Here is a 13570-nt window from a genome sequence, read left to right on the forward strand (position 1 = left end):
CCTGGTGTAATGGAAAACTGTACAGTAGATCTTTTGATTGTGTTAAGTATCTCCTTATGGTTTTTTTTTCATTGTTTTTATTTGGGTAGGACAGTGATTCTGCAAGCTCTTTTCCGCTCATCTTTGGGGTGACCTGTGTTTGCACTTGAGTGGGGTAGATGGGAAACTTTCACAGTTTGCAAAAGGAGGCTTGCAAACAGGGCAGAATGCTTTGTGAAAAGCAAGCTTTGCTTGACATATGGCACGAGTGTTTTTGGTGTCTACTGTAATTAATGACTTTTTTCTTTTCTTTAAAGGGCTGGAAGTACTTTGAGAGACCTTAGTAGGCAAAATTGTGCTAAAATTACTTGGTATGGGTAAATTAATTTTTGTGTAGCCATTCTGGATTTAGTTGATAGAGCTGATCAGTTAACAAGCTTGTCAACTCTTCGTATCATTGTATGATGAACACTCTGTAGTAATTTTGTCAGTGTGATAGCTAAATGCAGTATCTGAAAACTTTTTAACCAAGTTTAAGAACTTAGGTGTCCAAACCATAACAGAATGTCAATGCTGGATCAGATTTCTTTAAATTTTTAATCAAAAAATGGAACTAATATTTAAGGTAAACCTAAATATTGCCTTTGAGTTAGTTGAAAAGCTCCTTCTCTACACAGCTTTTAGCACCACTTCTATAACATAGCAACGGTTGAGGTTTTGCTGCTGGAACATGGCTGGCTGAGTGTAAAAGCAGATGTGGTGAAATCAAGCTGTGGCACAGTTCTCATCATGCATTGGGCAGTTAAGCTTGGGAGCAGAGGATTAGGTTTGGGGAGTAGTTTCTCAAAAGAACAGAAAGGAGGATGGTGAAAATCAATTTGCCACAATGAACAGGTGCAAGAAACACTGCTGGAGGACTTTGCATAATTTTTTTGCACTCTGGCGTGGCTACTCCAGTTAACGATTCAGTGCCTTTGTTGTCGCTGTGCATACATTTGGAGAGGCATTGTCTCCGGTGAAAGAGTAACCCAGCCTGTTCAGTAATAACAACTCTTTTGCCTTGGAACAGTGAAGCATCAGATTTTGCAGGATGTGAGACAAAAGGCTCCTTTGCTGCTCCTCAGAATAAGATTACAGTTGTCACGTTCCTCCTTTGCTAGCGTGCCTGGCACTTCAGAGTGTAGCTCAGACTTCCCGTTGTTAATGGAAGAGAAAGAGGATCTCTGTGCTCTTCCGTTATTGATAGCTTTTATTTTTGTAATTCATTTTGCTATTTAATACACGTGACTTACGCTTAAATCCCCTTCAGGATTTAGTTTAGAAAGCTAGGTTCCAGCTAGCTGAAACTTGAGCGGCCTTCTCAAAAAAAAAAAAAAAAAAAAAAAAAAAAAAAAAAGAAAACCCCACCAAAAAAACCCCATCCCTAAGAAATGTTAATTTGAAAGAAAAAATAAAAAGCTGTGCCAGTTCTCTGTACAATACAACACACTTGACCAGAAAGCCTGAGAAAGCAGTCAAATGCAGTTTTGCTTCTCTTAAAGCAAGCCAGAAAAGCATGGTAGATTAGAACTGCTGGTGAGGGAGGGTCAGGCAGTGATGGTTTTGGTGGGCTTTCCTCACTAGTTGCTTCGGGAAAAGATGGGAACAGTAGTCATAGCTGAAATAAGTGACACAGAGATCTGGAGCAGTCATATTGCTTCTAGGCTTTGTGTCTAAACCCAGGCATCTCAGCCATAAGGAAAGATAGGAGGTTGGCTGAACCTCATATGATGCAGATGACTTCCTTGCAGGACCATTCCTGATGCATCTTTATTAGCAGCGACTCCTGCTGTGAGTAAACTTAAGAGTTTGTGTGCTCTATATACCTCAGCTCAATACAAGCGTTGACTAGGTTGCATCAGCATGAATATAAATAAAGTCGTGTTTGGTGTTTTACATATTAAATACAAATACTTTTTACTGTTTCCAGTGTGGAAGGATGGCTTATGTCTTTCAGCTTCTTTTACATAAAGGAAAACAATGAGGAGTTTGTTCAGCTCCTGCGTGCAGAAGAAATACATTTAGGCATTCTTTGCATAACTGTGGGGAAGAAGGGGTTGCTAGCTTTCTCATTGTTCAGCTTGTTTCTTAATTGCATAATACAAGTTAGCTGTGAAAAATATGTAGTGGAGCTACAAACAAATGGACTGTGCTGTACTGTGCTCCCGTACCAGAAGCCTTTGAAGTTATTTTTGTTGGGGATATATGTATGTGTGTGTATATATATATATTTCCCCCCAAGTTGTTACACTGTGGCAAAGGACCAGTAGCAGCAACTGCATGGCTGGTACTTTGTGAATAGCCACAGGTTCAGTGGCTGTTCTTCTTAAGAAGGCACGTGGCTTGAAACTGTTTGTTTGTTTGTTTGTTTCTTGTATGTTTTGTACGCTGTATTCTGAAAGCCTCTCTTCTTTTTTTCCCCTCTGTGTGTGTGTGTGTGTGCCCGTTGCAGTGACTTTGTAACATGCAAGACACTGATGCCAGGGGGAGCTCCCCTGCTTTCCTCCGGCCTCAGAACGGGAGCAGTCACAGGTCTTCGGGGTATGTCCCAGGGAGAATTGCCCCTCTCCGTCCCCCGCTGCCTTCACAGAGCCATGCTGCAGCCGAGTTTACCTCTGCGAGACAAGAAGCCCGGACACGGCTCCCGTCCTTACCAGTGGATCAGCACCGCCACCAGGCAGAAGCCACCAGGCACAAAAATACTCTCATTTGCTTTGCCGTTTCTAGCCTCTCACTTTTTGTTGCACTGGGGATTTTTTTGGGAATAGCTTCAAAATATGCTCCAGATGGTAAGTTCTTTTGCAAACAAAATCATCCGGGGAGTTACGGTTCTTGTGAGCACAGTTCAGACATTCAGCATCAGGATTGGTCTTAAAATAAGTGCAAAAATAGGATGCTTGCTGCAGTTATGAAGTGGAGGGAGGTGGAGTTTAGGGGACAAGATCAGCTCCTTTTTCTGTTACCAGTGTCATTTTGATATGTTTCTACTATGAATTATTTGAGACACTTACATGAAGCAGAAAGACCTAGCAGTAAATACTACTGGTGAGGGGGAAAGAAGCATGGATGTTGTGTAACTATTTTTGTCTGCAAAAGAAGCTAGCTGATGTGTTCGCAGATTACAGACAAAAATGAAATCCTGTCTTCTTCAGAAGCAACTAAGAAAACAGGAGTGTTTGAGTAAAAACGTCTACAAATCTGTGAGAATTTATTACAACAGCATGTGTTTGCTTTATTTGCTTTTATTTATATGCAAATTGGGTAGGGATCTTTTTGATCAGTTAACCCTGGTGTTTTTTCTCAGCTCATCTTAGAAAACTGGGCATCTTTCATGGAATTGAAAGAAGCTTCCCAAATGTCAGTGGCTATAAAGCATAAAGAAGTGATGTGGTTAACAGCTGATCACTAAGTATACATCCCTCTGGCCACATGCTGCTCTGGCTTGCTATGAGGTGCAGTGCTAAGGGTTGGTAAGATAGTTTGGATCATGGGTTGTTTTGTTGGGTTTTTTTGTTAGCTAAAGGCTTCTCAAATCCGAACAGGGGTTTGAATTGAAACTGTTGGCTTTTGTAGCACAACAGACTTAGATTCCTCCATGGCATTTTGCATAGTAACTCAAAAGACTCAATTTCCAAAGTCAGTACAGCACAGGTTGAATAAATTAGATGATCAGTTGAAGATTTCAGATGATGGTACAAAATGAATGCATACATCTAACTCTTGGTGGTGGCTTGCCAAGATTTATTCATGGGCTGCTGAGTTTTCCTAATAATTATGAAGGGGAAAAAAAAAACAACCCAAAAAACCTAAGGGAGTAGTAAATGCAAAGTGACTGCTATGTTGTGAGCCAGATCACTGGTAACTGGGGTATATATCTACAGTAAGTACTTCACTTGCAGCCAAGTTCAAGAGAAGGCCAAAGGGTGACTGAGCCAGCTGACCCCAGGAGGTACTTTGAGGGGGAAACCTTTCAGCTTTGCTACCAGAACTTCAACTTTACTAATTAAATGTTGTAGACTTTTGATGGTGGTTTTGTGTCGTGTTACTGTGTGCTGTGGGATACATAAATAATCCCTTCATGCTTTTAAAGTTGATAATGTGAAGGAGGTGGCTTGCCTCTTTTAAAAACGTAACCGGTTTTGGAGTGGCTCTGCTTCATCCACAGTAGCTCATTCCAGAGACAGTGAGTTGTGTGCGTTTGTTTGCACTCAGTGCTGATGGGTCAGTGCTGATGCTGAGGATGTGGCAGGTTCCTGTGAGTTAATAGACAGGTGCTTTTTTTTTTTTTTTTTATCTGAGGTCATGAGTTATGTAAGGGCTAAGGAAAAACCCAAAGTTGTGCCTGCTTTCCTTCAGCGTCCCCACTGTTTCTCTATGGAAGTCAAGGTCAGGTTTTAGCAATAATTGTTGCACTGTGTCTATCTGATGTTTCCCTGCATTACCTCTGCAACACACATCCACAGAGTCCTTTGGAAACCCTGACACAAGAGAAACTCCTACAGGCAGTAAGGAAAGTCTGGCTGAAACTTTAATCTTGCAGAATTATTCCTGCAGCAGCTCCCCAGAAGTTTCCCAACAGGTTGAAAAGTTAATGCGTTCAGCTCCAGCCTAATATGTGTGGTACCGCAGCCAACACCACCGGTTCCAGCTAGGTGTGTTCTTCTCAAGGGCTAATTGGAAATCCATATTGTCAGTACTTCTAATGGCAGTTTAAAAGGCAGTGGAGGGAATGTGAGACTTAGAATTAATTGCGTGTAAATCCTAAACCTCCGGCATACCTTCCCCAAAGGGAAAACGATACTTGTCTGCATTTCTGTTCCTGCCTGTCAGCTGGATTCTTTTTTCCTCCTTGCTTTCATCTTCCTGTCATCATCTTTTTTTCTAAAGAGTCCTGAACACTGGAGATCAGGGAGAGCACTGGAAATGCAATTTCCTTCCCCATTTCCAGGGGCTTGCACTGCAGGGTCAGGATGACAAGCTGGGGAGGTTTTCAGGGAAAAGTTCTGCTTGGCCTTTTCAGCTCTCAGCTGGAGCTTGCCCAGGGTAAACAGGATCCTCAGAAAATTTAGCTGCCAAACTGTGATAAACTTCTGCTGAGCATAATATAACACTGATAACTTTTTCCCAGAGGCCTTAAAAACTCCAGACTTGGTGGCTAAGCAGGTAGAAAGCAGCTATTTAACTACATCTTGAGAACCGTTTCCTGCCTTTTCTCCTGCCAAATTTCATATCCTTGCTCCAGCACATGGAAGGTTCTAGAATTTTAATTTTTTTGGCAGAGTGGGTTTTATTTGTGGATTTTTTCTTTCTCCACCATTTGTAAAAATATTCCCTGCCCCCCCCCCCCCACCCCCCCCCCCCACACACACACTCTATTAGAAGTAACTAAACCTTAAGGACAGCTGACCTATTTTTATAAAAGTGCTCTGAAACAGAGGCTTCACTTGAAAAATTTGCAACATCAGTGGTTAAATTTGGCAAGACCGTAACCACTTCAACTTTTCTGGCCTGTGCTTTTGTTTGTATTTAACTTTAGCTGTAAAGACAGTGACTTTACAGTCTGGTCTGTAAAATACAATCAGTAATTTTGGAGGCAGCATTTGGTGAAGTACTAAATACTTGATGTTTCCTTGCACCCCGCTGCAACTGCTTAGGGAGAATTTCGAAATACTGAGAGCATCTGATCTGATTGCCAAGAAGTCGATCCGCTGTGCTTCAGAAACATGCTTGCGTTACAGGAGTGCCTATTTCTAATGCTGATGGCTCCCTTGTTGGATCATAATGTACCACAGATTTTTCTTTTGAGTTATTGTGCTACACCTCTTCTTTCTGACTCAACAGAAAAATTCTAGTTACTCGATCTTCCCTTCCGTGAATCACGCTAAGCAGAAATCGTCAGGGTTGCTGACTCGTGGTTTCCTCACATTGCCCTTTGGTACCAGCCAGGAAATACATGTTTCTTCACAGCACTAGTGTGTGTGGCGTCTGGGGGAAGGGGTCAGTGACGCTGCATGAGTCAGGCAATAGACTTGGATTTAGCCTGTGAGCATTCAGCAACCTTGCTGGTTGCAATGCTTCTTACTCTTTTTGCTTTCCCTCATGTGTTGAATTTCACTTTCTAAATGCTGCCTTCTTCAGGTTCCCCCCAGAAGATTTTACTTTATTTTTATATTACTAGTTGGATGCCTTTTGCCCTTCTGCAGTTCTGCTAACTTTTTCCCACTGGTAGTCAGATCTTGGTTTATGTGGGTTTCCTGAGTTGGAAAGGATTTGAAACGTGGAGAGTAACGCCAAAGGAAAAACATTTCTGTCAGCAAAACTAAGGCTGGCTGGTGTTAAACTTCTGGATAGGTTTTGCTTTCTTTATATTTTGCAGGAATGGGCTACTGCTAATAGCTTTTTGCCCCAAAAGTTGCATTACAGATGTGTGGGCATTTTTCACCAGAAGATCAGATGTGCAAAGGCTGTTTTGACTGTACTGTTATTTGGGCTGTTAAACTGTTTATTTTGGCATATATTTAATTGCCTTTTGCTTAAGGAAAATGCTTTCAGTCTGACTTTTTTTTTAATTTTTGTGGTAAGAAGGAATACGCTTCCCAGTTCTGTTTTTGTAGTATGTCCGTGTTGCTTTACTACGCAACATACTCAGTGTGTATGTCGTAAATAGTACATTGCCATTTCGGATGAAGTAACATCACTGTCACATCGTGCTGCTGCTTCTACTCTTCCTGCTTCCTATTATGGTGTTTCTGCCCATGTGGTGCCACACCTTCAGTAGGGTTTCAGCAAGGTTTTCGTGTGTGTCTCCTCTTGCCAGTTTTGTAGCCTGATATTTAAGCTGACCTCTTAAAGAGGATGAAACATGAGTTTAGACCCAGATGTCTTGTCTCCCAGTAACCTGTTCCAATCAGTGAGGTATTATGTGAAATATACTAAGGAAGACTTGTCCCTTTTTGTCCATTACCTGCAAGCCTACACTGAAAGAAATGTTTTGGATGCTTAAAAGGAAGAAGGGATGAGAATTCCTCACACAGGGTGAGACCCTGAGGGAGGTCAGCTATTTTTAGATGCTATCCAACCATACTAGTTGACCTAGGACATCCAGTGCTGAGTGTGACTGCTGTGGATCTGAGCGCTCCCTGTGTTACCTCTGTTGTTAATGATATATGTTGACAGTACAGTCTGTCATCATCAGTAGGTTAATTCAGTATAAGAATGCCTGTCTGTCCTTGAGAGTTTAGCCACCTTTCAGGTAATTTTTTGGCTGCTTGAATACAAACACTAGCATCAGTAGCTGCAGCATTGCAACCACAGAAGGAGCTGGCAATCCTTTGCGAGTGACTGACTCTGCCATGTTCATGTTCATCCTAATGCTACCTTGATTGATGTGATGATCCTTGTATTTTAAAAAGCCAAATTTCCCATTATATTGCAGAGAATTGTCCCGATCAGAATCCTCGTCTTAAAAACTGGAGCCCTGGAAAAGATCCTGAAAAGAAAGTTCTTATCAAAAAAGGGGATTTGTTTCGTCTGGACTCAGACGCTACAGTACACTCTATAGTTATACAGGATGGAGGTATGGAATAGCAAGAATAATATTATGCTTTAGTTTGCTGCATAATTTTTACTTCTGTGATTAGATGAAAATTGTGTTGGAATTTTATATTGTTGCTTATTGGCCAGTTACTCCACTTTATTTTTTCAGCCTGCTACCAGGTCAGGGATATCATTAAAAAGATGAATGAACGCTCTAGAGTCATAGAATCATAGAATGGTCTGGGTTGGAAGGGACCCCAAGGATCATAGAGCTCCAACCCCCCTGCCACAGGCAGGGACACCAACCTCCAGGCCTGGATCTACACAAGGCTGCCCAGGGCCCCATCCAACCTGGCCTTGAACACCTCCAGGGACGGGGAATCCACTACCTCTCTGGGCAGCCTGTTCCAGCACCTCACCACTCTTTCTGTAAAAAACTGCCCCCTAAACTTCTTTTCAATGGAGCATCAATGTGGTTTTCTGTGGGATACAGTAAAATATGATTTGTGTAGTAGCCTTCCTTGTACAAGATCTGATTGTCTTGTGATGGTGACTGTATTATGTTAGTAATTCTACCAAAGTGGCAGAAAAAGTTAGGAAATTCTTAGAAAGATTAATCACAGTGGTAAGAGTTGATTTCCCAAATACTCTAAATGTAGGAGTGTAACAGCCTAATTCATGGGTATGGAAAATAAATCTGTAATGTTTATGTTGTTTTTATATTTGTTCTTTGAGTCCATCTGAATTTTGCTTTTACCTACAGAATTTATTTTTTTTCCCCCTTTAGGGTTACTTGTTTTTGCTGATGATAAAGAAGGTTCTAAAAATATTACCTTGAGAACTCGATTTATCCTGATAAAGGATGGTGGAATGCTTCATGTTGGAGCAGAGAAATGCCGCTATAAATCCAAAGCAACTATTATTTTGTATGGGAAGTCAAACGAAGGTGCTGATGTGCCAGAATTTGGCAAAAAATTTATTGGCGTGGGCCCTGAAGGGACGCTGGAGTTGCATGGGCACCAGAAGTTATCATGGACTCTTCTGTCAAAGACTATGTATTACTCAGGGCTGGCTTCTGGTCATTACACATTTAAAAAGAATTTTTCCCGAGGACTAAATGTGAGAGTAATCGATCAGGACACAGCAGAGGTTTTGGAAACGCTGAAGTTTGATACTCATGAGTTTTCAGAAGACAGCTTGAAGCTCCAGAACTTACTGAAAAATGGAAGTCCTGGTCGCATCATTGCTATTGCTGTAGGAGATTCAGCTGCTAAAAATCTAATGGAGGAGACCAGAGTGACTATTCAGAATCTTTTGGGAAGTAAGTTTGTCAAAGGATTGAGTTACAGGTAAATAATTTATTTTCCCTTTTGTGCTGAGAAAAGATTAGATACAGATTCTGACCCCTTTGGGGGATTTGATGAAATATGACAGCGCCTATTCTTGAAGTCTTCAGAGGGTTCCCATTGTTCTGTGTAGAACTACAATGGTAGCATTCCGTGTGCAGTAGTTTGATAGCGCAGAGACTGGTAGTTACGGGTAAGCGTGTGATAGAGACTATTGCTTACTTGCAGTCACTGTCTTCCACTATGGAAATTAAAACTGGGTGTGGTGAGGTATTTTTTCCTTCACAGACAGAAAACAGTTGCTAAGTGAAGCATTTAACACATGTGACTTTATGTCTGGTGGAGCAAGTAATGCCGAGCTGGAAATGGAGTACAGGGAAGGGATGCTAATTCTGTTTATCAGACAGCATCATATTCATATGTGTGCACTGTTGAAATGAAAGTTCATTATCCCTCCACTGATTCTGCAAGTGGAACTGACCTGTAAAAGTGTTTTGGTTTTGAAGTATGCTCGTAACATGTTCCTGTATCAGCTGATCATTATTTTCAGTTGGTCAGGGCTTGGGTGATGGGACAGTAGAAGAGGTATATCAGGAAGCACTGAAGCAGGAAACTCAAACTGCTACACCCTTCATTGAGTTGTTGCAAGCTACTTTTAGCAGTGCATGTTCTGAACTTGGCTTTGTGGTGCATGGAGTTGGCAGTACAAGTGAAAGGGATGCTGAGACGCCTAACTAACCCTCACTCTGTTCTTCAGCTTCCATTAGGATGGTGTTGTATAACCTGTTTCTCCTTTCCAGTGTTTTCCAGGAAATCAGTGGTTTTCTGTTCTATTCTTATCCTTCACTATCCCCCAGTGTCTGGTTTCCAGTTAGTTTCCTCCCTCTGCTTTGGCAGAGGTAGGCTGGGGCGTCAGTCAGGATGGCATGTTCTGACCTTGGTTCTCGTCAGGAGCACGTGTGTGTCTGTGGCTGTGTAAGCATGTGGTCATGGAATGGAAAGTGCTTGCAGCCCTGCCTCTGAAGCAGCATGTTCAGAGCTGCTGGAGCCTGGATGTCCTGTAGGAAGTACCACCCCCTGAAGGCAGGGAAGATGGTCCTGCGGTTGGTTGTTCAGGTGGCTGTACAACCAGCTCCACCCTGGCCTGGAGATGTGGGTTTCTGGTGTTTGTCTCTGCCTGTGACCTCTGCACTGGTTTGTCTGAAATGATGAGCTTTCACAGCCTGCAGCTGGGAAGAACCAGCCTTTCCTCCTCTGCTGAACTGATTCTTGTCTGTTTTCATTAGTCAGTAGAGGCTCTGTAAGCACACAAAATTATCATCTTCTGCCGTGGACAACAAGCAATAAAGCTGTCACTGAGTTTTCAGTGGGAACAAGCAGGGTCACTTTTTTAATGTCAGTGAAGGAGATTTTGGCATGGAGGTGGATACTCTGCTACATGCCCATCCCCTTCTGCCTCTTCCTGCAGAATAGCATGGGATAAAATATCATGATATTTATTTTAACCATTGGTATGTGAAACTTTTAGCTTGTTTGCTGCTGCTGCTACCACAAAGCTGGCCCAGTATGTACTTTTCCCATGAACAGGTTAATACTAACCAGTTTCATGTGGCCTTTCAGTCCAGATCAGCAAGAACATCATGAGGGGACTGTAATAAAGGCAACTGGATTGAAGGTGGTTTTAATATCTGCCTTTGAATCAGTCATTAGCAACAGGCTACAGTCCAGCCAGCTGACACTGTTTTCATTTGGGATGAATGATTCAACTTTAATGATGCAAAATTGCTCGGCTTTTTAATAGATGATCTCGACTGCTTCCTCCATGCACATAATTATGGCATTACAGGGTAGTAAAGGACAGCAAAATAGACTTGTTTTCTAAACTTGATGGCAGATTTCAGCGGCGTGCGGTCTGTTTCCCATTTCCAAAACTTGGATGTGTTATGCAAAGCTGTAGGAAGGGAAAGTGCATCGAGGACAGTTCCCTGCTCTGTGCTGGTGCTCAGCCAAGTAGGTGTCCAGCTGAGGGAAAGGCCAGCAAGCTGTAGAGCAAAAATCCTTGATCTCAGCCATCAGAAACATCCGTGATCACTTGTGTCAAGGCCGTGTAAAAGTATGTGGTTCCTTTTCTGTGTCTGAGCATCTTGAGATATTCAAAAGGTATTGCCCATCCAGTACAGTGATTGCCAGCAGCAACTGCTGGGGGTGTCCATCGCTCCTGGCCTGATGCAGGGCAGACTCCTGGGACTTCTGGCTGCTGCTCTGGGGTGTTGTGACAACAGTAGGCAGCAGCAGTAGTGTTGGTGCTGGCTCCTAGTAAAGCTGATAAAGCTTTGCCCTGGGAAAGCTGTTTGGGAGCAGGATCCTGCATCGCCTCTATCCCTTAACTGTTCTGATTTGGTTTTGGAAAAAGTGTATCTTGTTGGATTTTGTACTAAAAATGTATCTTTTCCATTAAGAGCTCTTGTATTTGCTAGTTTATATATAGTATGTTGGATTATTTTTGAAGTTTCTTTTCAATGAGGTCTGCCTGTTTTTTTCTACTGCATTTTGAAGTTGCTTTTCAAAACATAATTTGGAAGAGCAAGCTAAAGGATGATTTAGGAGTTCTGTGTTCCTCATCATTTATCTGTGAAGAATTTGTGAACAACCATTGTATTTAAACACTTGCTTTTGTTTTTCACAGGCAAGCCTGGGCTTTTGTTGGTGTCATAGGTGGTGGAAATTCTTCCTGTAATGAATCAGTGAGAAACTATGAAAATCACAGCACTGGTGGGAAGGCTCTTGCTCAGAAAGAGTTTTTCACAGTGGATGGTCAGAAGTTTGTTGTGAGAGCTTACAGTGAATGGAATGATGGTATGGAAGTACTTTGTGAAATTTTGTAGCTGGGGAAAAAAGTGAAAAATACTGTATGTGCTTTTTTCACTGAAACTGTTGGTTGCACTTCAAATTTCTAAACAGAGTGCTGCTGTAGTAGTTTTCTTGCTATGGATTAAATAGGAGGTCACAGTTCCTTATAACCTGTTTTCTCAATCTGTTTGTATATAGTATGTGAGCAGCATAACATTGAGTCTCCATTTTTAATATAATTAGATAAAGAGGTTTTATAGAAGGCTGAATAAACCTCCTCTTTTTTTCTTTCCTTTCAGTAACTTAGTAGTATATTTTAAATCTAAGCTTCTAAGATGGTGATTATGATCCTAAAAAGAAAATGTGGTAGAAACCTAGGTAAATGTTTTATTCTTGTTACAATCTTCTGTTGCTGTTTTATACTGAACTTTGGACAGTTTTTCTCCTACCAAGTTGAATCTATGATATAAAGAGCCTGTAAGGCCTACCAGTAATTAGTTCTTCTTTCATTTTTGTATTTGAAATATATTTGATCTGAGTGTTTTTGTTTTTTATGGGCAGTCATCTCTTCTGTTTGTAGAATTACTAAGCAGTATTGTATTGCCTCAGAAGAATGTTTTAAGTTACTAGAATATTTATTTGTTAAGTAATTGAGCTATTTGATACTAGTCCTTTACTACACATTGCAGCCCTAAGAAAATGTATAGACTAACATTGAAAAAGAATAATCCAACAAAATACATGTTTTACTTGCTGGTACTGTAGAGCTAGGGTCAAGAGTATGCAAGAGTTGCTGAACAGGCACACACCGGGCTCCTATAACTGGCATGGGAATGGAAGGATACAGGCTTTTTAGGAAAGACAGGCAGTGGAGATGAGGAGGGGGTGTCACCCTCTGTCAGTGACTAGCTGGAGTGCATGGACCTCCACCTGGGGATGGATGAGGATCCAACTTGGAGGATGTAGGTCAGGATTAAAGGGAGGGTAGGGACAGGATACATTGTAATGTGGGTCTGCTACAGGTGATCCAGACAGGAAGACTGAACAGATGAGGACCTCTATATACATACTAAAGCCCTGGCCCTCATGGGAAATTCAGTCACCCCAATATCTGTTAGAAGTACACAGCAGAACTTAAGTAATCCATGAGGTTCCGTGACTATGTCAATGATAACTTCCTTCTACAAGCAATAGAGGAGCCAACAAAGAGAGGTGCCATGCAGGACTTTTTTCCCACCCACAAGGAGGGGCTGGTACGGAATGTGAAGCTCATGACTGCAGTGACCAAGAAACGGTGAGGCTGAAGATCCTCAGGGCACCAGAGGAAGGTGCACGGCAAGCTCACTGCCCTGGATTTCAGAAGAGCAGTTTGGCCTCTTCAGGGATCTGCATGGTAGAGTACCATGGGACAAAGCCCTGGAGGGAAGAAAGGCCCAAGGCAGCTGGTTGGTATTCAAGGATCATCTTCAAGCCCAGGAGAAACTCATCACAACAAAGTGGAAGACAGGAAGAAATGCCTGGAGGACTGGTGGCTGAAAAGGAGATCCTGGGGAAACTCAAACACAGAAAGGAAGCCTGCAGAGGGTGGAAGCAAGGACAGGTTGCCTGGGAGAAATACAGAGAAACTGTCTGAGCAGCCAGGGATCAGGTTAGGGAAGCTAAAGGCCTGATAGAATCACATCTGTCTAGGGGTGTCAAGGGCAACAAGAAAAGCTTCTATAGGTACATCAGTGACAAAAGAAAGAGTAAGGAAAACGTGGGCCTTCTCTGGAAGGAAACATGAGACCTGACTTCTGCGGATATGAAGGATGAAGTACTAA

The 13570-nt window shown here is 42.1% G+C and overlaps 1 protein-coding gene across 1 annotated transcript in view; it reads left to right on the forward strand.

Annotated features, from left to right (window-relative positions):
- The first annotated feature begins 943 nt into the window (after nucleotides 1-943).
- The window catches only part of CEMIP2 (cell migration inducing hyaluronidase 2), a 39735-nt gene continuing 27108 nt past the window's right edge, over nucleotides 944-13570 (forward strand). Inside the window, exons 1-5 of the mRNA XM_084278586.1 lie at nucleotides 944-1809; nucleotides 2471-2807; nucleotides 7454-7594; nucleotides 8342-8903; nucleotides 11587-11756. Of these exons, the coding sequence (XP_084134712.1) occupies nucleotides 2483-2807; nucleotides 7454-7594; nucleotides 8342-8903; nucleotides 11587-11756 (1198 nt within the window). The 5' untranslated portion in view covers nucleotides 944-1809; nucleotides 2471-2482. The remainder of the gene's footprint in view (nucleotides 1810-2470; nucleotides 2808-7453; nucleotides 7595-8341; nucleotides 8904-11586; nucleotides 11757-13570) is intronic.

Source organism: Gallinula chloropus (assembly GCF_964237585.1).
Source record: "Gallinula chloropus genome assembly, chromosome: Z".
Taxonomy (NCBI): Eukaryota; Metazoa; Chordata; class Aves; order Gruiformes; family Rallidae; genus Gallinula; species Gallinula chloropus.